The 25,714-nt window shown below is 55.4% G+C and overlaps 1 protein-coding gene across 1 annotated transcript; it reads left to right on the forward strand.

Moving 5' to 3' along the window:
* Positions 1 to 503: 503 nt before the first annotated feature.
* On the forward strand, positions 504 to 24,454 carry PYGB (glycogen phosphorylase B). Its single transcript, XM_054170708.1, has 20 exons — positions 504 to 815; positions 3,609 to 3,710; positions 5,908 to 5,986; positions 6,920 to 7,023; positions 9,374 to 9,505; positions 11,444 to 11,555; positions 13,326 to 13,408; positions 14,310 to 14,453; positions 14,762 to 14,854; positions 15,490 to 15,636; positions 16,894 to 17,057; positions 18,522 to 18,636; positions 19,515 to 19,616; positions 20,171 to 20,318; positions 21,146 to 21,204; positions 21,538 to 21,679; positions 22,796 to 23,003; positions 23,340 to 23,474; positions 23,648 to 23,714; positions 23,980 to 24,454. The coding sequence occupies exons 1-20, from the start codon at positions 573 to 575 to the stop codon at positions 24,130 to 24,132; spliced, it is 2,532 nt and encodes an 843-aa protein (XP_054026683.1). The 5' UTR covers positions 504 to 572; the 3' UTR covers positions 24,133 to 24,454.
* The last annotated feature ends 1,260 nt before the right edge of the window (positions 24,455 to 25,714 follow it).

The following is a 25,714-nucleotide window of genomic DNA, read 5'->3' on the forward strand; positions in this document are numbered from 1 at the left end:
TCCAGCCCCTCACACCATCACAGCCCCAGATACCATCCCTGTCCCCTGCCTGCCATCTCAGCCCCCACAGGCCAGCCCTGTTCTTCATGCCTTCCCTTGTCTTCTGAAGCCATTTCCAACCCCTCACACCACCAGAACCCCATCTGCCAGCCCTGTCCATTCCCCACACCATCCCCGTTCCTGCATGCCATCTCAGCCCCTCCCCCGCCATTCCTGTGCCCCCACAAACCATCCCCGCCCCTGCATGCCACTACAGTCCCCCATATGCCAGCCCTGTGCCCCCATGCCATCCTTTCCTCCTCAGGCCATTTCCATCCCCTCGCCGCCACAGCCGCAGATACCATCCCTCTCCTCCCATGCACCTCCTGCCTCCTGAACCTTTTCCTCCCCATGGCAGCCCCGAGCGCCAGCCCCGTCCCGCGCACCCCCTCCCGGTGCCCCCTGCCGCGCCGGGGCCGGGCCAGGCTGCGCGGGGGCTCCGCCTCGTCGCGGGGCGGGGGAGGCGCAGGCGCGGCGCTCGCGGCGCCGGCTGCGGCAGAGCCAGCGGCGGAGCGGGAGGCGGCGGCGGCGATATGGCGGCGCCGCTGAGCGATGGGGAGCGGCGGAAGCAGATCAGCGTGCGGGGCATCGCGGGGCTGGGGGACGTGGCGGAGGTGCGCAAGAGCTTCAACCGCCACCTCCACTTCACCCTGGTCAAGGACCGCAATGTCGCCACCCCCCGCGACTACTACTTCGCGCTGGCCCACACGGTGCGCGACCACCTGGTGGGCCGCTGGATCCGCACCCAGCAGCACTACTACGAGCGGGACCCCAAGGTGAGCCCTTTCCCGGCCCCGCCAGGCCCCGCGGGGACTGCCGTGGGAACTGGCACTTGGCTGCGCCCTCCCCTTGGTCCTGCCGGTGTTTCCGTGTCCTCCCGACGTGGCCCTGTCCCTCGAGGGCATCTCGCCGTCTCCCGTCGGGCGTCATTACAGCCCTGGCTATGTGCCTCATGCACCTTCTTCCCTCAGCTGTGTCCCTTGCAGCCGTGGCCGTGTTGCTCATGCACTTTTCTTCCCTCTAGGGCTGTGTCTCCGTGCATCTCACTATGTCCCTCATGCATCTCGCTGTGACTTCTTCCCCGTAGGCATTGCCACAGCTGGATCCCTTGTATCCCTGTGGGCATCGCCACAGCCATGTCCTTTGTGGGCACCTCCCCGTGGCTGTGTGTTGCCATCCCTGTCCTCTGGTCCCTCCCTGTCCCCACACGGCATCCCTTGCCCCGGCCATGTCACTTGTGCCCGGCTTGCCACGTCGGTGCTCCTGTGGGCATCACCACAGCTGTGTCCTGTGCACTTTCTCATGGCTGTGTCCTCACAAAGTTGCTTTGCAGCCCTGCCCTGTTGAGCCTTGCTGCAGCCATATCCTTCCTCAGGCATCCCCATGACTGTGACCTCCTGTGCCTTGTTGCAGCCATGATGTCTGTGATCCCCCTGTGAGCGTGTCCTCACATGGGCCTTGATGCTGCCACTCCTCTGCGCCCTTCAGCACGGCCATGTCCTACACTCACGTCGCTGTGGCAGTGTCCCCTGTGGGCATCATAACCTCTGCATCTCAACACCTCTCAGTATAGCCATGTTCTGGCTTCAGTCCTACAGAGCCCACAGCCAGCTGGGCTTTGGGCAGGAGTTTCTTGCCTTGTGCAAACCACACAAGCTCTCCCAGGTCACCAAACCCTAAGTTGCTGCTGGTTTCTGGGGTGTTCAACCTGCTCCCTCCTCTCCTGCCCAGTTGTCAAGTCACGATGGTGATGCTGGAGATGTTGGGAGCTGCAGGACGTTACTCAGCCTTAATCCTTTTAATTTAAAACCCGTTGCAGCACTTAGCTGGAGAGCCCCAGAGGGCAGGTGTGGACTGGAAGAGGCATGTAGCTTCTCAGCATGCAGGCAGCTGCCTCCTCAAGTCAGCTCTTTTTTCAGGGTTGTGAATATTGGCCTGACAGAAGAAACAAGCTGCACTTTCACACCAGCATGGCTGCACATGCACTAGGACTGGCATGCAGAGCTCTCCCTTTTCTCCTTTCTCACCCAAATGCCCTCTGATGCATACTGCTGCACTAACAAGGGATGGTACAGATCCTGTAAGCTCTGCTTACAGTCCACCCTGTGCTTAGATTTCCACTAGAAACACATCCCTGCAGGTGACCGAAAGCAGCAGATTATTTATGCATCTGGGCCATGTTTTCAGTCTGTCTGATGTGGCCCAAGGAGCAGATGGACCCTTTCAGACTTGGAATCATGGACTGGTTTGGGTTGGAAGGGACCATAAAGATCACTTAGTTCCAACCCTACTACCATGGGCAGGGACACCTTCCACTAGCCCAGGTTGCTCAAGGCCTCATCCAGCCTTGAACACCTCTAGGGAGGGGGCATCCACAACTCCAGAGCTTCCCTGGGCAACCTGTTCCAGTGTCTCACCACCCTCACAGAAAAGGATTTCTTCCTAATCTCAGTCTAAATCTCCCCTCTTCCAGCTCAAATCCATTGCCCCCCATCCTATCACTACAAGCCCTTGTGAAAAGTCCCTCCCCAGCTTTCCTGTGTGCCTCTTCAGGTACTGAAAGGCTGCTCTAAGGTCTCCCTGGAGCCTTCTCTTTTCCAGGCTGTACAGCTCCAATTCTCATAGCCTGACCCTACAGGGGAGATGCTCCAGCCCTCTGATCATCTTTGTGTCCCACCTCCTCCTAGCAGAAGTAGCAGGATGAGCAGTCCTGCTGTTTATCAGGGAAAGATCCCAACCAGGAAGGAAAGAGATTCCAGGGAAAGCATGATTTAAAGTCAGAGTCTTACTCCCTTGAAGATTGCTGTTTGTTTATAAAACCATGCAGAGCACTACATCTGAGTGCAGGCAGAAGTTTGCCCAGCCTGTTTCTCGTCCTACAAGCAGGCTTTGGTTAGCATTCACACCGCACAGGCGCAGCGCCTCTGGAACTTGGAAGGTCGCTGCAGAGCTGAGTGTCCTGCCTGGCTCTGCCAGGACCCCTGCTGCCCATGGGACACTTGATTTGTTCCACTGGGTGAAAATGTGCCTGTGAAACTCAGCGTGGGGAGAGCGAGAGGACCTCTTGTTTTTTCAACACGGAGTGCTGGAAAGCTGCTAGCAGGAAGGGGCCTGGCCCTGAGCCCAGACAGCGTGCATGGGGCAGGGGGGGTTCGCTCTGCCTTTCCGCAGGCTCCAGATCAGCTCAGCCTTGGAGCGGGGGTGTGGGGAAACTTCTCAAAGCCCAGCAGCTGTAAGCATCACCTCGGCTGAGCGTGGCAGTGTATAAATACCACCCTGCAGCATCCCAGATAATCCTTGCCCTAAGTTAATTAGGGAAACTCTTAAGAGGCAAGGAGATTTTGCTATAGAAGGCTGTTGGCAGGGAGGCGCAGGGCCGGGGCTTGGCCGGCGTCCCTCCCGCCTGAGATCCTTCTGACAAACAAACTCTGGTGCGTTGGTGTTCAGGGGCAGGCGCCAAGAGCAGGTTTGGGAAGTCATCCCTGACTGAGCCTGCCCTCCATTTGAAGCCTTTTTGGGTGGAAGGGAAGGGCTTTGCCACCTGTAAGCATCTTGCTTTGCCTCCCCAGCGCATTTACTACCTGTCCCTGGAGTTCTACATGGGCCGTACGCTGCAGAACACCATGGTGAACCTGGGCCTCCAGAACGCTTGTGATGAAGCCATTTACCAGGTGATGTCTCAAGGGGTGCCTCTGGAAAACTGGCCAAACTTTTCCACGCAGACAGGAAAGGGATTCCCCCTAAGGATGTGTTATTTTGACTAAACAAAGGGAGGCTTGGCTGGCTGTTGGTGGTTTTAATCCCTTAGAGAAGACTGTGGTGGGACCTTGAGGTTCCTTAAGAGCTGGAGTATAGTTTTCCTTAAACCACCCTTTTCCTCTAGTGGCTGGGAAAGTCCAGAGTAGTACCCAGAAAGCAACAACCATTATAGAATCGTAGAATTGTCAGGGTTGGAAGGGACGTCAAGGATCAGCCAGTTCCAACCCCTCTGCCATGGGCAGGGACACCTCACACTACAGCAGGTTGCTCACAGCCACATCCAGCCTGCCCTTAAAAACCTCCAGGGATGAGGCTTCCACCACCTCCCTGGGCAACCTGTGCCAGCCTCTCACCGCCCTCATGGTGAAGAACTTCTTCCTAAAATCCAAACTGAATCTACCCATTTCTAGTTTCTGTTCCATTCCCCCCAGCCCTATCACTCCCTGACACCCTAAAAAGTCCCTTCCCAGCTTTCTTGGAGCCCCCTTCAGACACTGGAAGGCTACAATTAGGTCTCCTCAGAGCCTTCTCTTCTCCAGACTGAGCAGCCCCAACTCTCTCAGTCTGTCCTCATTGCAGAGCAGCTCCATCCCTCTGCTCATCCTCATGGCCCTTCTCTGGACAAGTTCCAGCAAAAAAATAAACCAAACCAAACCAGAGCCCAAAAAGTTAGGTAGTCACAGGCTGCAGATAGCTTTCCATGGCTGGAAGGGAAGAGAGGTGATGGTGGCTCATCTCTGGGATGTAGTCTAGGCCAGAAAGGGAAACTCGAGCACTGAACCAGCTTACACTTCATACCTACAGGTACACAAGGCAACACAGCCAGCACTGCCAGATAAAAGTGAATCACTAGGGAGGAAGAAAGGGAGGGGGCATGGAAATTGTTTGCTTGACTCAAAATGTTGTGGGATTAGTTCAACCTGGAGAAGAGCAGCCCCAAGGCAATCGCAGACGTGAGGCCTTGACTCTCCGACTTGCAGCCACCTCTGCAGCAGGACAGGGAGGTTTTTTGACAGAGTATTGAGGTTTGGGGCTTTCTCACCCCAAAGCTTTATTTCCCCTGTCTCCTCCTCCCAACTGGATTGATCCATGTTGCACTACCTAGCAGGAGTTGGGCTCTGTCACTGTCTCTCAACATGAGGTGCTCTAATTGCCGATGAAACGTTCTGGTGAGCACTTTCCCTCTCAAGGCGTGGGAAGGGATTTCCAGGGTGGGACCTGACACATTTCCTCTCTGAGGTGGTGTGCCTCAGAGGGCAGGCTGTTTTCTTTCAGGGAGGATCCTCGAGTTCCTTTGCAAGGCATTTTCCACCTGCTGATTTGGCCTGGTGTGTGAGCAGAGGCTTCCCTCTCTGTAGCCTCTGACATGCATGGCCAGTGGCCAGCTGGGATGGGAGATCTCTTACCTAGCGTGGCTCTGCCATGGAGAGAACTTATGTGACTCTGTCACACTCTGCATAAGGTTTTCCTGCCTTGTGGTTGCAGGCTGATGCCCCTGGCACTGAGGGGAGGCACTGGTGCCCTCTGAGAGGCAGCATTTCTTGACTCCTGGGGAGTCCTTGCTGCTGGTGCACTTAGCCTTCAATCAGCTGCAGCCCCTGAGCCAGAGAACAAATGGCCTGAGAGATGCAGCAGAGGAGAGAACCACTTCCAGCATGGGCTCTGGCCAAGGAGCTGGTGGCAGGCTGGGCAGGATGTGGGAAGGTATAGAAAGCAAATGCCCTTCCTCAGGGACTGGGTGGGTGTGAGCAGAGGGGCAGCACGTGTACCCTGGCAGGACTCAGCTCTCCCTTCCACATGCACTTGACCATTTGCCATCCCATCTCCAGTGACCAGTCCAGTGGAAGGGCCTTCTGCCAGGAGGTGAGGTCTCTAAGGAAACCTAGTTCATGGGCAAGTGATGTTTGATGATGGGCTAAATAATTTTCCAGTGCCCAGGGAGCAGAGGCTGCTGAGATACTTTGTGAGGAGGGAATGCAGAGAACCCTTTGGGTTTCATTTTCTGTGGTGTGGGTTGTTCTGCCATCTGTGTTTGCTGTCCTCAGAGAGCAGCCCCAGGGCATGGCCTTCCAGTGGTGACATGTTCTGCTGTGGCTCTTTCTCCTGTAGCTGGGTTTGGACTTGGAGGAGCTGGAAGAAATCGAAGAAGATGCTGGGCTGGGAAATGGAGGCCTGGGCCGCCTGGCAGGTAATATGGGTAGAGTGGAGCCCCCTCCTTGGGCAGAGTGCACAGGGACTGAGGGTGACCTGGCTGGAGGCTGTGGCAGCTGGCACTGCAGTGGGTCAGCGTGCAGACCTTGGCTCACATCTGCTCTACAGCCCTTCAGCAGCATTGTGCCCTTCTGGCCTGCTCCCAGCTGTCCAAAACTCAGCCTCCTCCACGCTGAGAGGATCCAGGAGATGTAGTTGTGTAGTCCACAGCACAGCAGGCATGGCTGTGGCTGAAAGAGGCTGTCTGCAGCACTTGTCTCACCTCCCTGTGGAATCTCTCACTTCTTGGAGGCACCCAAGCACTTAGGCAGGCTGTTGGCTGCTATTTTCGTCTGCCTGTCCCGTGGGACTGCTGGAGGTGAGAACTCCCCAGTGTGGAGGGAATGCTGGAGAGCTGTTCCTTAGCAGAGCTGCCCCAGCCTGAGGGCTGGGAGGGTTTGCTTTGAAAGCACTAACTGCAAAGTAGCTGGTGGAGCTAGCAGTGAGTTAGGGTCAGAAGGGGCTTACAGCAAGGTGTGGGCACCTCATGCAAGTTTAGAAGAGCTCTCACTACAACGAGGCTGTATTTGAGTTTATGGTGGCCTGTCCTTGTCACCAACTTTGAGGTGTTCATGGTGGCTTGGTGGGATGTGCACTGGGGTCTTGCTGCAGACTGTCCTCTTCTGTCCCTTCTGCTCATGGACTTCCTTGGAGCAATAAATGTTTCCAGAGGCATTGGTTGTGGTATCTCCTCACCTTGTTGTGCAGCACACCGGAGCAGGTGCAGTGGCCGTGGGGTGAGGTTTGGACATGTTCCTGTGTGGCCTGCCCTAGGTGATCCTGCTTGAGCAGGGGGAGTGGGACTAGATGATCTCCAGAGGTGCCTTCCAGCCCCTGTGATTCATTCTGTGACCATGCTCTGCTCTTCCAGCTTGCTTCCTGGACTCCATGGCCACGCTGGGGCTGGCGGCGTACGGCTACGGCATCCGCTACGAGTTTGGTATCTTCAATCAGAAGATTGTCGATGGCTGGCAGGTACATTGACAAGTTTAACTCAGCCTTTCTCCTTCTCTTCCATCCTGTGCTGGCTCACTCTGCCTGTGGACAAGACCTGTCCCCACTACTGGTGTTGCAGTGCCTCGATCTGGTCATAAACTGGGAGTCTGACAGCTGTCACTTCCTACCACTTGTGCTGAGCAAAGAGGCAGTGGAGGGCAGTGGGGAGGGTGTGCAGCAGGTGCTCAGGCAGGGGCATGTGAAAGCTCATCTCTGCCAGTCACCAACCTGGTGTGATGGTATTGGAGCTGAGCCCACAAGGGCATGGCTGCAAACAGGAATCCTTGCCTGAAGCTCCACAGTGCAGCTGCAACAAACGCCGGAGTCCCATCCAGCCTGGCAGTGAGTGAGTAAGGAGTCAGGCTAAGGATGAAGATGTAGCTAGACACCCCAGCAGGCTGTCTGATGGAGGATGAATTTGAACACAGCAGAACACAGGCAAGTGCCTGGAGTGCTGCTGTTCCTGTGGGTTCCCTGGGAGACTGGCAGCAGGAGTTTAAATAAGATTCTAGTGTAGCATGAGCCATCACAATATTTATCAAGTGAAAACAGGCAAAACAAACTGCCCCAGCTGGCAGCTTTCCCCAGTGTATATCTGGAAATGGTTTCCATTAGATCTGCCTTGCTCCTTACATGGAGCTAAGAAGGCCATCAGCATTCTGGCCTGGATCAGGAGCAGTGTGTCCGGCAGGACCAGAGGAGTCCCCCTGTGAGGCCACTGGTCAGGCCACTGGTCAGGCCACACCTTGAGGATTTGGTTCAGTTTTGGGGCCCTCACTACTAGAAGGACATTTTGGTGCTGGAGCAGGTCCAGAGAAGGGCAACAAAGCTGGTGAAAGGTCTGGAGAGCAGGGCTGGTGAGGAGCAGCTGAAGGGACTGGGGATGTTCAGTCTGAAGAAAGAAGACTGAGGGGAGACTTCCTTGCTCTCTGCAACTCCCTGCAAGGAGGCTACAGCCAGGTGGGGGTTGGTCTTTTCTTCCTAGTAAAGAGTGACAGAAAGAGAGGAAATGGCCTCAGGTTGCACCAGGGGAGGTGTAGGATGGAGATTATAAGAAACTTCTTCCCTGAAAGGGTTCTCAAAGACTGGAAGAGGCTCCTCAGGGAGGTGGTTGAATCCCCATCCCTGGAGGTGTTTCCGGGAAGCAGAGATGTGGTTCTGGGGGCCAAGGTTTAGCACCAGCCTTGGTAGAGTTAGAGAATGATTGGACTTGATGACCTTTAAGGTCTTTTCCAGCCTAAACCATTCTGTGCTTCCATGTTTCTGTGCTTCTGAGCATAAAGCACCACTTCTCTTCTTAAAATAGCTCTCCATAAGTCAGGCTTTGTGAGAGCTTTGAGGGTTGTTTTTCCCTCCATCCCCACAAAGAAGCTGTAGTGCTAGGCCCTATAAATAGTGAAAAGAGGGGAAGAAAGCATCCAGTGTAACTGGCCTAAGGTTACTTCAAAAAGCACAGGGGTGGTGGTGGTGCTGGCTGTGGACCAGATGTGCCCCCTGCCTGGCAGAAAAATGCCTGCAGGCACACAGCATCTCTCCAAGTGCCTCAGCCCCTGTGGTCAGCCTTGGTGTCCTTTCTGAACTCACTCCTGTTGGTGCTGTTATGGGCAGAGAGGGGAAATTCTCTCTGGCAGAGGGCAGAGAAGTCAGCAAGATCTGGGTTACAGGAGTTGGTTTGTGGCCAGGAACAGCACTGATGGGTTTCTAGGGAACCCCATCCCACGTTTCCCCTGATCACAGTCAAATTGGATGTCAATGCCTTGAGACAAACTGAATCATAGAATCATTTTGGTTGGAAAAGACCTTTTAGATCATAGAGTCCCAGCATTCTCTAACTCTACAAGTGTGGTGCCAAACCCTGGCCCTCAGAAACAAAGTTATTTGGGTAGGGGTGTGTGTGGAGTCAGTCCAACCCATCACTAGAAGCCACAGGCCATGACTAGAAGCCACAGGCCATCACTTGACCTCGTTCATGTTTATAAACATGTCAAGGGTGAGTGCCCAGAGGATGGAGCCGGGCTCTGCTGGGTGATGCCCAGTGACAGGACAAGGGGCAGTGGGTGGAAGTTGAGGCATAGGAAGCTCCATGGAAACAGGAGGAAGAATTATTTCCCTGTGAGGGTGACAGAACCCCGGAGCAGGCTGCCCAGGGGGGCTGTGGAGTCTCCCTCTCTGGAGATATTCAAGACCCGCCCTGGATGTGTTCCTGTGTGATGTGCTCCAGGTGATCCTGGCAGGGGGGTTGGACTGGATGATCTCTTGAGGTCCCCCTAACATTCTGTGATTCTGTGAAGCCACAAAGCATCCCTTGACCCCCCTTTGCCTTTTGCAGGTGGAGGAGGCTGACGACTGGCTGCGCTACGGCAACCCCTGGGAGAAAGCTCGCCCTGAGTACATGCTGCCCGTGCACTTCTACGGCCGGGTCTGCCACACCCCTGAGGGGGTGAAGTGGATTGACACCCAGGTACCAACATCTCCCTCGTGGCTGGGCTGGGGTGGGGGGACAGGGCAGGGTAGAGTGCAGGAGAACAGTCTGTCTCTGGGCTGCCTGAGGGGGTCGAACTTTGCTTCTCTCCCAGTCTGACAAAACTCACTCCACTGCTCCTGCAGTGGTGAAGGTGATGTGGTCAGGACTGCTCCTGCAGTGGTGAAGGTGATGTGGTCAGGACTGCTCCTGCAGTGGTGAAGGTGATGTGGTCAGGACTGCTCCTGCAGTGGTGAAGGTGATGTGGTCAGGACTGCTCCTGCAGTGGTGAAGGTGATGTGGTCAGGACTGCTCCTGCAGTGGTGAAGGTGATGTGGTCAGAGCTGCTCCTGCAGTGGTGAAGGTGATGTGGTCAGAGCTGCTCCTGCAGTGGTGAAGGTGATGTGGTCAGGACTGCTCCTGCAGTGGTGAAGGTGATGTGGTCAGGGCTGCTCCTGCAGTGGTGAAGGTGATGTGGTCAGAGCTGCTCCTGCAGTGGTGAAGGTGATGTGGTCAGGGCTGCTCCTGCAGTGGTGAAGGTGATGTGGTCAGGGCTGCTTCTGCAGTGGTGAAGGTGATGTGATCAGGACTGCTCCTGTAGTGGTGAAGGTGATGTTGCTGGCTGTGGCTGCACCAGGATTTCACAGGATCCCAGGATGTTAAGGGTTGGAAGGGACCTCCAGAGATCAGAGGTGAAGAAAACCAGATCCTTCTCCAGGAAGCCTGGTTGTCAGGCAGTGCAGTGACATGGGTGATTCCCAGGACACACACAGTGCAGGGGTTCACCACCACAGACCCACAAACAGCATGGAGGCACCATGCCAGAGCTCTCTGGAGGAGAAGACATCCACTTGGGGAGCAAGTGGCATTGTCTTTCTCTCTGTTCCTCTTCTGAGTCTGGTGGTAGCCCAGGGTTTCAGGGATCCCAAGCAGTGCAGTGGTTGCACAGCTTCCTACAGGGATGCTCATTTTCAGATAGTGCTGTGAGGGGAATGAGCTGGAAAGGCTCAAAATAGCCCAAGACACAGTCTCCAAATATAGCCTTGCTCAGTTCATGTGATGTCTGCTCCAGGCCTGTGGCTCAGGCAGGGCAGGCTTTCTGCCTGCTTCCATCTTGGGAGCTGCTCAGAGCAGCCCTGGGAGCCTGACCTCTTGCTGATTCTCCTCAGAGGGGAGGTGTTGCTAACACCAGCACAAAGAGGCTCTTCAGGGCCACTGTGCTGATCTGCCTGGCTCTCCCTGCCCTGTCAGCACAGCTCCTTCTCTCCTCTGCTGCCTCTCATACTTTTGCTTGGGGATAGCTCCTGGCTGCCAGGCTGTCATGCCAGTACACACTGACTTGTTCAGGGGGATCATAGAGTGATTTGCGTTGGAAAGGGACCTTAAAGGTCATCTAGTTCCAACCCCCTTGCCATGGGCAGGGATACCTCCCAGGTTGCTTAAGGCCCCATCCAGCCTGGCCTTGAACACCTCCAGGAAGGGGGCATCCACAGCCTCCCTGGGCAGCCTGTTCCAGTGTCCACCAACCTCACTGGAAAGAATTTCTGCCTGATATTCAGTCTAAATCTCCTCTCTTCCAGCTCAAAGCCATTTCCCCTCCTCCTATCACTGTGAGCCCTTGTTTGTATGCTGGCTCCCTGGCCAAGTGTCAAGAGGCAGCCCAGGCTCTGTACTGCAGGGTCAGGGCCCTGCCCTGCATGCAACATTCAGCTCTGCTGGTGCAAGCCCTCAGTCTCTTGGTTCCAGGCCCAGGTTGGGGTACTCTGCCTTGCTGCTTAGGAGCTCTGGAGCCATGTGGGTAAACTGCTCAGCACAGCATCCTGTGATCCTGTCTGTGTCCTATCTGCATTCTTCCTGCAGCAGTTTCAGCCACTTTGCCACCTTCTCTGAGGCCACCATGCTCCTAATCCAAGGGGAATGCTGTCTGTCCTTCTGCAGGTCGTCCTTGCCATGCCTTACGACACGCCAGTGCCAGGATACAAGAACAACACTGTGAACACCATGAGGCTGTGGTCTGCAAAAGCCCCCAATGACTTCAACCTCCAAGAGTGTAAGTGCCCTCCCTTCACTGCCTCCCTTGTGGCCAGGCTGGGACCTGCCTCTTCCTGTGTCTGGCTTGCTTTACCCATATCTCTTGGTTACCTCCAAAACACAGCGTGCTGTGTGCATCCATGGGGTCACACTGCCTCCAACCACTTCCAGAGCCCTCATGCACCAGCACGCCGTCTGACCTCCTTCTCGTGCTCTCAAAACCTGCCTTGCACCTTCCCCAAGTGACACAGCCCCTGCCACCACCTTCCCCACCTCACCAAGTGAGTTGCAAGCCCACACTTGCCATGGAAGGTCATTTATGTGCAGCAGCATCCTTTAGGGCTGAAGGAAAAGAGCAGCAAGAGCTCCCCTTGCCATTGGTTTCCTATAGGTTTATGTGTGATCTCCCAGGCTCTAATTACAGTGCTGAACAGCAGATGCAGGACAGCTAAAGTACCAAATGTCAGTGCTGGGCTGCTCCAGAAGGGCAAAGTTTTATAGGATTATGGAATTGTTTTGATTGGAAAAGGCTTTTAAGATCTTGGGAGTCCAACCATTCTCAAACCCTGCCAGGTCTGGTGCCAAACCATGTCCCTCAGCACCACGGCTCTGCGCCCTCGAAGCACCCCCAGGGTGTTCAGAAAAGTTAAGCTGGGCTGATTTGGTTTATCCTTCCCTACCAGCACAGAGATGTGTGTCTCCCAGCAGCCCTGCCAGGAGAACTTCTATGAGGCAAAGGGTGATGTCTCTCATATCCTCATAATGTCTCCTCAGTTCTTGACTGGCAGCTGCAAGCTTGGTTGTGGATGAGCCTTTGGTAGGTGTAGGAGTTGAGTGTGACTGTGGGCTTTGTCATGCCTTGCTCTGCCCCAGTTTGCTTCAGTCCTTAAGCAGGATGACTAGTCACTCATTTCCTTTGTTTGTCCCCTCTGGCTGCTATCTGTCTTCAGTTTCTGCCTGTCCTTCCTGGTATGTGTCTTGAGAAACTGCATGGAGATCTGCCTTTCTCTGGTGTCTTTCACTCATACAGTAATGGAGTGTTAGGGGTTGGAAGGGACCTCTGAAGGTCAGTCGAGTCCAACCCCCCTGCCAAAGCAGGATCACCTAGGGCAGGCCTCACAGGAACACATCCAGATGGGTCTTGACAGTCTCTAGAGAAGGAGACTCCACAGCCTCTCTGGGCAGCCTGCTCCAGGGCTCTGTCACCCTCACAGTAAAGAAGTTTTCCCTCATGTTGAGGTGGAACTTCCTGTGTTCCAGCTTGTATCTGCTGCTCCTCGTCCTGTCATAGGACTCCACTGAGAAGAGCCTGGCCCCTTCTTGACACCCACCCTTCAGATATTTCTAAACATTAATAAGATCTCCTCTCAGTCTTCTCTTCTCCAGGCTAAACAGCCCCAGGTCTCTCAGCCTTTCCTCACAAGACAGAAGTTCAGTCCCTTCATCATTCTCCACTGGACACTCTCTAGTATATCTGTCCCTCTTGAACTGGGGAGCTCACAGCTGAACACAGCACTCCAGATGTGGCCTCACCAGGGCAGAGTAGAAGGGGAGGGGAACTTCCCTTGACCTGCTGGCCACACTCTTCTCAATGCACCCCAGGGTACCATTGGCCTTCTTGGCCACGAGGGCACATTGCTGGCTTATGGATATCTTACTGTCCACATGTACATTCCCATTTCTATCTCATTACCACCAGCCTGAGTGTTCTGTTGCACATCTCTCTGCGTGTCAGGGACCTGCCTGAATCTCTCCAGCTGCTGCAGTGTCTCTTTCTCTCTTGCTGCAGTCAATGTGGGTGACTACATTGAGGCGGTGCTGGACAGAAACCTGGCAGAAAACATATCCAGAGTCCTGTACCCAAACGACAACGTGAGTGATTCTCTGGCTTCTCTTCTCCTTCCTGCTCAGGATTGTCCTCCCTGTAGTTGTATCACCTTGTCTGAAGCACTGGAAGGTCATGGACAGCTGATGTTTATTGTTCCAGTTTGAGGAGCTCTGGTACAATAGGTTGGTCCTGTAATTCCCAGTGACCAGACATGGCTCTGCTGGCTCCAGAGCGTCTCAGCTGACCGGTGGCAGCTGAGAATCTGGGCAATGTTGGCTGCTATGTTCCCTGCTGCGTGGAGGGAAAGAGATAACTGCCCCTTCAGATCCAAAGTAGGTGACAATTTACATGCCTCACCCTTTGCAAAAGTAAGTTGTCACTTCAGAGGCAGCCATAAGAGGGGAACTCATTTCCATCCCCACTTCAAGGGGATTGCTCACTGCAGGGTCTGTCGCGGGCACCACATCCAAAAGGGAAGAGGCCTCACTATCAGGTCATGGATTAGCATCTGCACTGGAAAACCTCATCTGCTGCACTTCCCCCCTGACACCACCTCATTCCTACTTGTTTTTAAACCAGACCAGCATGACGTGTAGCATGCCTGGGAGTCAGCTGGCGTGCTCAGAGCCGCTGGCTCCTGGTCCAAAACCCCTGCAAAGGGTCTTGCAGTGAGGGGGGGAGCTGCCTGTGCTGTGTAGGAGCAGCATGGGCATGGCAGGTTCTGTTTTCCTTTGGGATGCTGAGCCACTTGTCAGTCCCTACAGCTGCTGCTGCTGCATCAGAGGCAGTAGGAGACACGACCACGTTTGCCCTTAGGAGGTGATGAGCTTTACAAAGCCTGTTGGGAAGCCCATCAAAGTGGACAGGAGCATACCCAGGCATTTGGCTGCCAGCTAGGGATGGCAGCTGAAGCACTGCTGGCTGTGGTTTCCCCCCCCCTTGCAGTTCTTTGAAGGCAAGGAGCTGCGTCTGAAGCAGGAGTACTTCGTGGTGGCTGCTACCCTGCAGGACATCATCCGCCGCTTCAAGTCCTCCAAGTTTGGCTGCCGAGACCCCGTGAGAACATGCTTTGAAACCTTCCCAGACAAGGTGAGACTGGGGGCAGAGGGGGCCTGGGGGTGTGTCAGGCAGACCTGCATCTCATGAGGGATGCTCAGGAGCAAGCTGGGACATGTATACAAAGGCCCTGGAGTTTGGGTTGGAGAGCAGGTGGCTTCCAGGGCTGTTTTCCCAGCTTGGAGCAAAGCTTGCAGAGGTTGAATAGCTCTGCTGCTGGCAACTCCATCTGATTCGGGGGGGTGTGCCTTGGGGCTGATCCTCACCTTCCCCCCACGCCTGCAGGGCACTGTCACAGTCCTGTCATTGCCAGGTCTGAGCCCAGCAAGTCTGTGTTGCAGGTGGCTATTCAGCTAAATGACACCCACCCTGCCCTGTCCATCCCAGAGCTCATGAGGATCCTGGTGGATGTGGAGAAAGTGGAGTGGGACAAGGTAAGCAGAGCTAGGAGGTCTGTGCTGAACTTTGCAGGGCTGAAAATTCCACCCCCCCCCACATAAAATTGCCAGAGCAGCTCAGCTGGAAGCAAATGAAGCTGCAGTTACAAGCAAAACTACAATCTACAATGAAATGCAATGAATATGTACAAAATATACAGTAGTTACAGTCTATAAACAGCACAAGAACCCCCCCTGGACAAACCAGGGGGCTACTAATAGCTTCCCCTTCCCTGCTCCCTTCCCTACCCCCCTCTACACACGGGCCAAGAGAAGGAGCAGAGAGTTGTTTGTTAATACTCAGCCACAACAAAGCAATGCAGCCAAGGTCAGCAAAGCCGGCAGAAACCAGAGCTGGTATCTGCCAGAGCAAGGAGGCCAAAAAGAGAGAAAATGAGTTTACAGGTCTTTTCTGTTTGTTATCTGTCCCATGGCATTGCTGGGAACTTGCCATGAGTTTGCTGAGCACATCCCGTGGGGGTTTATCTGCATTCTACTGCTCTCTGCTCAAGACCTGTGGAAAATTTTCCAGGCACAGCCTGAAACTACCCCAGAGGAAGAGCTTCTCTTCTGTCCTCATGCAAGGATTTCCTTGCCCCCCTGTGCCCACTGACCTCCTGTCTCTGCTGCAGGCCTGGGAGATCACGAAGCGGACCTGTGCCTACACCAACCACACGGTGCTGCCCGAGGCCCTGGAGCGCTGGCCTGTCTCCATGTTTGAGAAGCTGCTGCCACGTCACCTGGAGATCATTTATGCCCTCAACCAAATGCACCTGGATGTAAGGGTTTGGGCTGGGCACAGGCTGTGGGAACTCTTGAGGAAGTGTGGCTGGAAAGCTGTCTGGCAGAAAGGGACCTGGGGGTTCTCATCAACAAGCAGCTGAACAGGAGCCAGCAGTGTGCCCAGGTGGCCACAAAGGCCAAAGGCATCCTGGCTTGTATCAGCAGTGCTGTGTCCAGCAGGAGCAGGGAGGGGATCATCCCCTTGTACTCAGCTCTGGGGAGGCCACACCTTGAGTGTTGTGTCCAGTTTTGGGCACCTCAATACAGGAGAGATGTGGAGGTGCTGGAGCCAGGGCAGAGGAGGGGAACAAAGCTGGGGAAGGGCCTGGGGAATAAATCTGATGAAGAGCAACTGAAGGAGCTGGGGCTGGTTAGCTTGAAAAAGAGGAGGCTGAGGGCAGACCTCACTGCTGTCTACAGCTACCTGAAAGGATGTTGTGGAGAGGCTGCTGCTGGTCTCTTCTCACAGGTTATCAGTGATAGAACAAGAGGGAATGGCCTCAAGCTACGACTGGGTAGGGTTAGACTGGACATGAGGACACATCTCTTCCCAACAAGAGTGGTCAGGCATTGGAATGTGCTGCCCAGGGAGGTGGTTGAGTCCCCAAGCCTGGATGTGTTTAAAGGTGTTTTGGATGTGGTGCCTGGGGATATGGTTTAGGGGTGAGCCTTGCAGAGTAGGGTTGTTGGTTGGACTTGGTGATCCTGAGGGTCTTTTCCAACCTGAGTGTTTCTATGATTCTGAGTGTCTTGGTCTGGCTTCCAGACCAAGTGCACAGCCACTGAGATGCTGAGGGGACTAGAATGTTTATCATGAGACAGCTGGGGCTGCTTAGCTTGGAGAAGAGGAAGCTGAGGGGGATCTCCTAAATGCTTACAAGTATCTAAGGGGTGGGTGTCAGGGAGATGGGGCCAGACTCTTCTCGGTGCTCCCCAGTGACAGGAGAAGAGGTAATGGGCACAAACTTGGACTTGGGAAGCTCCATGTAAACATGAGAAGAAACTTCTTTACTGTGAGGGTGGCAGAGCACTGGAACAGGCTGCCCAGAGTGGTGGAGTCTTCACCTCTGGAGCCACCCAGACGTGTTCCTGTGCGATCTGCATTCGGTGATCCTGCTCTGGCGGCGGGGTCGGACTGGATGACCTTCGGAGGTCTTTTCCACCCCCTGACGTTCTGTGGTTGCCTCAGGACGGGAGTGCCCCTGGGTGGTCCGGCTGGGCTGCTAACAGGGACTCTTCCTGCCTGCCTGCAGCGGGTGGCAGCTCTGTACCCAGGGGACGTCGATCGGCTGCGGAGGATGTCTGTGATCGAGGAGGGGCCCTGCAAGCGCATCAACATGGCGCACCTCTGCGTCATCGGCTCCCACGCCGTCAACGGCGTCGCGCGCATCCACTCCCACATCGTGAAGAGCTCCGTGTGAGTTCTCCTGCCCCACCACCCGCCCTGCCCTAGGGACACCTCACCCCCAATGGCAGGGCCAGTTCTGGCCTCCCCAGCTCAGGAGGGACAGGGATCTGCTGGAGAGAGTCCAACGGAGAGCTGCCAGGATGACGAAGGGGCCCGGAGCACTGCCCTGTGAGGAGAGGCTGAGAGCCCTGGGGCTGCTGAGTCTGGAGAGGAGAAGGCTGGGAGGGGATAGATGTTTATAAGTATCTGAGGGCTGGGGTCAAGAGGGAGGGGACAGGCTCTGCTCACTTGCACCCTGGAACAGGACAAGAGGCAGTGGATAAAAACCTCCAGCACAGGAAGTTCCACCTTAACATGAGGAGGAACTTCTTCACTGTGAGGGTCACAGAGCACTGGAGCAGGCTGCCCAGAGAGGATGTTGTGGAGTCTCCTTCTCTGGAGACTTTCCAGCCCCATCTGGATGTGTTCCTGTGTGACCTGTGCTGGATTCTATGCTCCTGCTCTGGCAGGGGGGTTGGACTCGGTGATCTTGGGAGGTGCCTTCCAACCCCTGACATCCTGTGATCCAAGGCACGCACGACTCTTCAGTTGCTGGGCTTTGCCTGCAAGCCTGGGGTCCCACTGGAGGTGTCAAGGTTTGTTTTGGCTGGGCATGGCAAACCAGGGAGACTGTCTCCTTCATGTATGTGTAAAGGTCTAACTCATCTCCATTTGGAGATGGTGAAACCCTCAGCATTACAGCTGAGGAGTATGGTGAGAGGCCTGATCTGCATGAGGATTAGTGTGGCCAGCAGGACTAGGGAAGTGATTGTCCCCCTGTACTCAGCCTTACCTTAGTCAGGCCACACCTTGAGGACTAGGTTCAGTTTTGGGGCCCTCACAGATGACAGAAAGAAATGTGTCCAGAGGAGGGCAGCACAGCTGGTGAAGGGCCTGGAGAACAGGACTGGTGAGGAGTGGCTGTGGACGCTGGGGTGGTTTATCTGGAGAAGAGGAGGCTGAGGGGAGACCTCCTCACTCTCTGCAACTCCCTGCAAGGAGGCTACAGCCTGGTGGGGGTTGGTCTTGTCTTCCTAGTAAAGAGTGATAGGAAGAGAGGAAACAGCCTCAGGTTGCACCAGGGAAGGTTTAGGCTGAAGATTAGAAGAAACTTCTTCCCTGCTAGGGTTCTCAAGACTGGAACAGGCTCCTCAGGGAGTTGGTTCAATCCCCATCCCTGGAGGTGTTTCAGTGACACAGAGATGTGGTTCTGAGGGGCATAGTTTAGCACCAGCCTTGGAAGAGTTAGAGAATGGTTGGGCCTGAATATCTTCAAGGTCTTTCCCAGCTGAAATGATTCCATGTTCTGTGGCAGAGTTTGTGCTAGTTACAGGGAGACCTGCAGAGACTGTCCTCAGTCAGGAGCAGTTGCTGTGGGGCTCCAGTGGAAGCACTGAGCAGTAGTGGGTGGTTCAGGACTCCCTGTTGTTCCAGGTTCAAGGATTTCTATGAGCTGGAGCCGGAGAAGTTTCAGAACAAGACCAATGGGATCACCCCGAGGCGCTGGCTGCTGCTGTGCAACCCCGGCCTGGCCGACGTCATCGCCGAGGTGAGTCACGAGCACCCCAAGGGTGAGCTGTTTGCTTCTCAGCACCTCTCCATGTGCTCTGACCAGACCTGGGGCTAGCATGTCTGGGTGAGCACAGCCTGGCACACATGAAGCTGTCAGACTGGCTGGCCTCTAAACTCAGGGCTGGCCAGAAAAGTTGCAAGAAACTTGGATCTGGTCCTCTGCCCTGGCAGAGGCTACACACAACCTGTCAGGCAGTTCCTTGGTGCAAAAGCATTCAGTGTCACGGAGACAAAGAAGCTCCAGCTCTGGTTTGATTACCTTTGATCACCTTTGGGCTGGATTTCCCCTGCACCTTTGGGCTCCCTGATGACACAGAGGAGTAACCTCACCATAAGAAAGAGTGAGCCACAGTGACTCTTGCAGTTCCCAGTGGGACTGTGGCGTTTCTGTTGAGGAAACCTTTGATTACCAGACCCTTTTGGCACAGGTTTGTGTGATGTAGCACAGCTGGATGGTGTCCTGCAATGAAATGTATCTTCTCATCCTGCTCATCAGTTTCTCTGGCTGCCAGGAGGCCCTGGTGCATGTGCACATACCCTCCCTGTAAAGCTCCTTGAGGAGCCCTTTGAGCCCATGGCAGGGGGGTTGGAACTAAATGATCTTTAAGATCCCTTCCAACCCAAACCATTTTGGGATTGTATGATATGATTTGTTGGTGTTTTTACCAGTGGCCAGTTTCCCCTGTAGCTTTGGTTTCCCTGCTGACACAGAGGAGTAACCTCACCATAAGAAAGAGACACAGTGGCTCTTAAAATTCCCAGTGGGACTGTGGCATTTCTGTTGAGCACAGACATTTGTGGAGCAGGTGAGGTGTCTCACGAGTGGGACATCCCTTTCTTGGTTTGCTCTTGTAGAAAATTGGGGAAGGCTTCATCACAGATCTGAGTCAACTCAGGAAGCTGCTGGATTTCATCAACAATGAGACTTTTATCAGGGATGTGGCAAAAGTCAAACAGGTAATGTGCACTGGAGGTGGGGTGAGGGCAAGACGTGAACAGCATGAGAATGATCAGGGGGTTGAACACCTCTGCTACAAGGGCAGGCTGAGGGAGCTGGGGGTGTTCAGCCTGGAGAAGAGGCTCTGGGGAGATCTAATAGCAGCCTCCCAGTACTGGAAGGGAGCCTACAGGAAGGGTGGGGAGAGTCTGTTTGCCAAGGCCTGCAGTGATAGGACCAGGGGCAATGGCTTCAAACTAGAGCAGGGCAGATTTAGATTGGATGTTAGGAGCAAGTTCTGCACCATGAGGTCAGTGGAACGGGTTGCCCAAGGAGGTGGTTGAGACACCTTTCTTGGAGACATTCAAGGTGAGGCTCAACAAGGCCCTGGGCAGCCTGATCCTAGTTGGGGATGTCCCTGCTGACTGCAGCAGGGGCTGGACTGGATGACTTTTGGAGGTCCCTTCTGGCCCAGACCGTTCTGCGATTCCCTGAACATCCCAGCAGCAAATCCTCACTTCTGACACAAGGCTTGGGAATCCGTGATTGTTTCTCATCAGACTTTCCTTGCCAGGAGAACAAGCTGAAGTTTGCAGCCTACTTGGAGGAGCAGTACAAGGTGAAGATCAACCCTTCGTCCATGTTCGATGTGCAGGTGAAGCGAATCCATGAGTACAAGCGGCAGCTGCTGAACTGCCTGCATGCCATCACCCTCTACAACCGTGAGTCCCTGCCCGGCTCCCCCCAGCCTCTCTCTGCCAGGGACCCCCTGGGAATGTCTGTCAGCTGGTGGCCAGGCAAGGGCTTCTCTCCAGGAAAGAAACAAGACAGTGTCTGTAGGGTCATACAGAGCTCTGAGGAGAATCACAGGATTGTCAGGGTTGGAGGGGAGCTCAAGGATCAGCCAGTTCCAACCCCCCTGCCATGGGCAGGGACACCTCACACTACAGCAGGTTGCTCACAGCCACATCCAGCCTTCCCTTAAAAACCTCCAGGGATGAGGCTTCCACCACCTCTCTGGGCAACCTGAACCAGTGTCTCACCACCCTCATGGGGAAGAACTTCTTCCTAACATCCAGTCTGAATCTCCCCACTTCTAGTTTTGCTCCATTCTCCTTAGTCCTATCACTGCCCAACACCCTCAAAAGTCCCTCCCCAGCTTTCTTGTAGCCCCCTTCAGATACTGTAAGGCCACAATTAGGTTTCCTCAGAGCCTTCTCTTCTCCAGAGCAAACAGCCCCAGTTCTCTCAGTCTGTCTCCATAGCAGAGCCCTCTGATCATCCTCATGGCCCTTCTCTGGGGCTCCAGAACTGGACACAGTACTCCAGGTGGGGGTCTCACCAGAGTGGCTATGTCCCTTGTCCTATCCCAGGACTCAAGTGAGCAGAGCCTGTCCCCTTCTTCCTGACCCCCAGCCCTCAGATATTTATAAACATTTATTAGATCCCCTCTCAGCCTTCTCCTCTCCAGACTGAAAATAGCCTCCTTTCAGGGAGCTGCAGAGAGCCATGAGGTCTCCCCTCAGCCTCCTCTCCTCTGTTCCTGCAGGCATCAGAAGCGATCCGTCCAAATCCTTTGTGCCCAGGACTATCATGATTGGAGGCAAGGTAAGGCACGTTCCAGGCTGGGTGCATGTCTGGCTCAGTGGGTTGTGGGGAAGGTGCTGTCTGCTTGCTGTGGCTCTGCCAGGCACCCTGCCCAGCGTTTCTCTGCTGGTGGGCTCTTCAGGACACACCTCTGTGGGCGAATCAGCCTGAGAAGCTCCCCTTCACTCTTTCTCTGTGGCTCAGGACTTTTCCCAGTAGGGTTTTGTTGCTGGTCCCTGTGAACAGCAGAGATGAGGCTCAGATTCTCTCCTCATGGTGAGGACCCACAGTGGCACCTCCTGTGCTCTCCCTTCCTTAAAAGCCTTCCACCATTTCTGGGCTGCTCTTCTGCAGGCAGCCCCTGGCTACCATATGGCCAAGATGATCATCAAACTCATCACATCCATTGGGGAGGTCATCAACAACGATCCCTACGTGGGGGACAGGCTCAAGGTCATCTTCCTGGAGAACTACCGAGTGTCCTTGGCTGAGAAAGGTATGTCTGGTCCTGTGGAAGGACAGCTGGGGGCTTTGGCTGACACCCCATGAGGCTGTGCTGCCATCCAACGAGAGCTGGACAGGCTGAGAGCTGGGTGCAGGCAAACCTCATGAAGTTCAGTAAGGACAAGTGCAGGGCCCTGCATCTGGGGAGGAATCACAGCAGGCAGCAGTACAGGTTAGGGACTGCCCTGCTGGAGAGCAGCTCCATGGAGAAAGACCTTGGAGTGCTGGTGGACAGCAAGTTCTCCATGGGACAGCAAAGAGAGCCCACGGTGCCCTGGGGTGCATCAAGAAAAGCGTGCCCAGCAGCTCTAGGGAGGTTCTTTTCCCCCTCTGCCCTGGTGAGACCTCACCTGGAATACTGTGTCCAGGTTTGGGCTCCCCAGTTCAAGAGAGACAGAGACCTGCTGGAGGGAGTCCAGTGGAGAGCCCTGGGGATGTTTAGTCTGAAGAAGAGAAGGCTGGGAGGGGATCTGATCAATGCCTATCAATATCTGAGGGGTGGGTGTCAAGTGGAGGGGGCCAAGCTCTTTTGGGTGGTGTGCACTAATAAGACAAGAAACAACAGGTTCAAGCTTGAACACAGAAGGTTTCAGCTCAACATGAGAAACTTCTTTACAGTGAGGGTGACAGAGCCCTGGAGCAGGCTGCCCAGAGAGGTTGTGGAGTCTCCTTCTCTGGGGACTTTCAAACCCCACCTGGATGCATTCCTGTGCAGACTACCCTAAGTGATGCTGCTCTGGCAGGGAGGTTGGACTGAGTGATCTCTGGAGGTCCCTTCCAGCCTCTCATGTACTGTGATGCTGTGATCTTAGGAGCTGGCTGTGTCCCAGATGAGTCCAGAAGCTGGCTGGCCCAGGAGCCTGTCACAGCAGGCCACCTGGCTGTCACTTAGGAAGGGCCTGAGGGCTGCACACAGGGCAGGAAGCCAGCTTCATGTAGGAATGACTGAGCCTGGCTCTGACCCCAGAGCTGCGCTGTTTGGGCTGAGGTTGAGGTCGGCCTGGCCACTAGCAGATGCCCAGGGTTGTTTTGCTGTCCTGGGCACAGTTCATGGGAAGCTGCAGTGTGCCTACCAAAGATTAACTCCTCCCTCTCTTGTACCCTGCAGTGATCCCAGCAGCAGATCTCTCCCAGCAGATCTCCACAGCTGGCACAGAGGCCTCGGGTACCGGCAACATGAAGTTCATGGTGAATGGGGCCCTCACCATTGGTACCATGGATGGGGCCAACGTGGAGATGGCTGAAGAGGCTGGTGAAGAAAACCTCTTCATCTTTGGCATGAGGGTGGAGGACGTGGAGGCCCTGGATCGCCAAGGGTTGGTACTGGGGAGAGCACAGTAAATGCCAGGCCTGGTCAGATGGGGCTACAGATGCCAGCTCTGGCAGCTCTGGGGTTGGGAAAAAAAGCCCTGGGCTGGTCAGTGGGTGGTCCATCAAGGGTGCAGGCCAAGCAGCTTCCTCAGAGCATGGTGGCTGTGAATGGGCCTGGGCACAAGGCAACCACTAGCAGGGTGCTCTGATGGCTACAGCCCTGGGAGCAAGGCCCTGTGACGTCCCTCCCTGCCCCAGACACATCAGGTCCTGCCCTCCAGGGTGCTGGGCCCCAGAGGAGAGCATCTTCAGCCCCTACAGCCTGTCTCTGCTGGGCACAGGTACAATGCCCAGGAGTACTACCAGCGCCTGCCCGAGCTGCGGCAGGCTGTGGACCAGATCAGCAGTGGCTTCTTCTGCCCTCGAGACCCTGGTTGCTTCAAGGACATTGTGAACATGCTCATGCACCATGACAGGTGAGTCCTGGCACGTGTCCCCTTCAGTGGGCTGCTCTCAGAGTCTCCCAGGGGGCCCCTGCACAGGGGCTGAGCCTTGCCTGCCTGCAGGGAGGTGGCCACACTGCCCTGTGTCAGCCGGCTGGGACATCACAAGGAGCCAGACCCCAGCCTTGCTCTGCTTTGGGTTTCAGGTTCAAGGTCTTTGCTGACTATGAGGCCTACATCAAATGCCAAGGCCAGGTGGACCAGCTGTTCATGGTAAGAGCTGCCCACTCCTGAGAGGCAGGGGTGGGGTCCTTGGGCATGACAGCAGAGCAGGGGGACGGAGGGGAGCTGGGGTGAGTGTGCTCCTGTGGAGCCCTTCTAGACAAAGCAGTGTGTAGGCATGGGACAGGGAGAGGCAGGTTTGGGTGCTTCAGCAGCCCCACACCACAGCCTTGAAACCAGCCAGGGGTGCAGAGTCGGTGCCCTGCAAGGCCAGGAGCTGGGCCAGAGCTGCTGACAGCCTCTCTCCTCTCCCTAGGACCCCCGGGAGTGGACTAAGAAAGTCATCAGGAACATTGCCTGCTCGGGCAAGTTCTCCAGCGACAGGACCATCACGGAGTACGCCCGGGAGATCTGGGGGGTGGAGCCATCCGCCACCAAGATCCCACCCCCCAACCTCCCCCGGGACTGACGCAGGCACCGAGGGCAGGAAGGAGGGATGGGCTGCCGGCCCAGGGGGCCTCACCTGCGCTTCACCACTTCAGATGGGCTCAGCTCTGCAGAAACGAAGGCCTTTCCCTCAAGGGGATAGAAGGATGCCCTGAGGAGGAGCCCTGCCTAAGGAACAGGAGCTGAGGCAGAGGAGGAAGGCTCCTGTCTTTGCACCCCTGTATCAGCCTGCACGTGCTGCGTAGTGCTTTTAGCCAGATGACCACGGATCAGTCTTCCACAGCTGTGCTCCATGCCTAACAAGGGCTTCCCAACTAAATCCTCCCCTCCCCACTCATGCAGCCTGGCCTCCTCGCCCCTGCCCCACAGGCAGGCTTAGCCAACACAGAGTGTGTCTTGCATCCTTCCCCGGTGGGGCTGCCGGCCTCAAAGCCAAGGTAAGGAGAGGCCACTGTAGATTACCACCTTGGTGATGCCTACAGAAGGTAGGGCTGGCTGTTAAAAGCAGCTGGCCCCAGTGCAGGCACCAGTGTCAAATGCTGTGTGCCACAGAGTGCCTGGAATCAGCCAGTTCCTTGCCACAGGGTGCCATGGCCTCCTCCCCCCACTGTCTGTTAACTAAAAGCCCAGTGCCCAAACCACTCCAGGGGGGGTTTGGCCTCCAGCTGGAACCTGCCACTGCTAGCTGAGCGGGTGTCCCTGCCAGGCCTGTGAGCCCCAAGCAGGCTTCTGGGTCTCCAGGCACAGCTGTGTGCTGGCTGTGAACATGTGCAGCAGCTCTTGCCTCCCTCCACAGCTGGGTCATGCTGCCCTGTGTGTGTCCTTCCTGGTGCTGGGGTCAGAGTCTAACGCCCATAGTGCTGTGTAGTGCACCAGTGCTCCCCTGTGTGATGCAAACTCATTAAACCAAGCAGAGCACCTACTGCTTTGACACTTGTGACTCCATGCTTGTGGGACTAGCCCTTCCCCAGCTGTGGCTTCACGGGATGTGGTCTCCTGCAGCTGGCACGGTGTTGGCACCATCATGGGGGCTACATGGCCATGGCAGCAAGGTCAGTGGTGCCAGGGCATGGGCTGTACAGAGGGCACTGGTAGCAGAGGCCCCGGGCATGCTGACTGCACTGTGAGCAGTGCTGGGTTTGCCCTGCAGAGGGCAGGCAGGGCTCCCGTGCCACAGATCCCAGCCCCAGCAAGGGAAGTGGAGCCTCAGCTGCAGCCAGGCTACAGGTACAGACCTGCTGGGCTCCCGGGGAGCTGCTCATCCAGAGCTGAGAGCAGCCAGAGAGACTTCCCCTGTCCCACCTGCGAGTTTATTTCTGATGCACAACCCTACTGCAGCTCACCACACCCCCAGCTGACCTACCCAACCTGAGTGCCAGGGAAAAGAGCTGAAGCTGAAGTGATGAGCAGTCAATGCCTTTATTAAAACTACACCACTTGAAGATGATAAACATTTGGGTTTACATTTCTGAGCAAATCACTGGCCTAATGGGAATGGAGTTGTTGGGCTCAACAAGACCAGCTGGGTCTGGTTGATGTGCTGGAGCCTCAGCTCTGTCCTGCAGGAGGAAGGCAGGCAGCAAGGCAGCCCCTGGCTCTGGCCT

This window comes from Dryobates pubescens, chromosome 2 (genome assembly GCF_014839835.1).
Source record: "Dryobates pubescens isolate bDryPub1 chromosome 2, bDryPub1.pri, whole genome shotgun sequence".
In the NCBI taxonomy this organism is placed as follows: Eukaryota; Metazoa; Chordata; class Aves; order Piciformes; family Picidae; genus Dryobates; species Dryobates pubescens.

Coding starts and splice junctions, on each gene's coding strand:
- PYGB (XM_054170708.1), top strand. CDS start 573: ATGGCGGCGCCGCTGAGCGATGGGGAGCGGCGGAAGCAGATCAGCGTG. Junction 3,711..5,907: donor GTGATGAAGCCATTTACCAG/GTGATGTCTCAA, acceptor TTTCTCCTGTAG/CTGGGTTTGGACTTGGAGGA. Junction 15,637..16,893: donor TCAACCAAATGCACCTGGAT/GTAAGGGTTTGG, acceptor GCCTGCCTGCAG/CGGGTGGCAGCTCTGTACCC.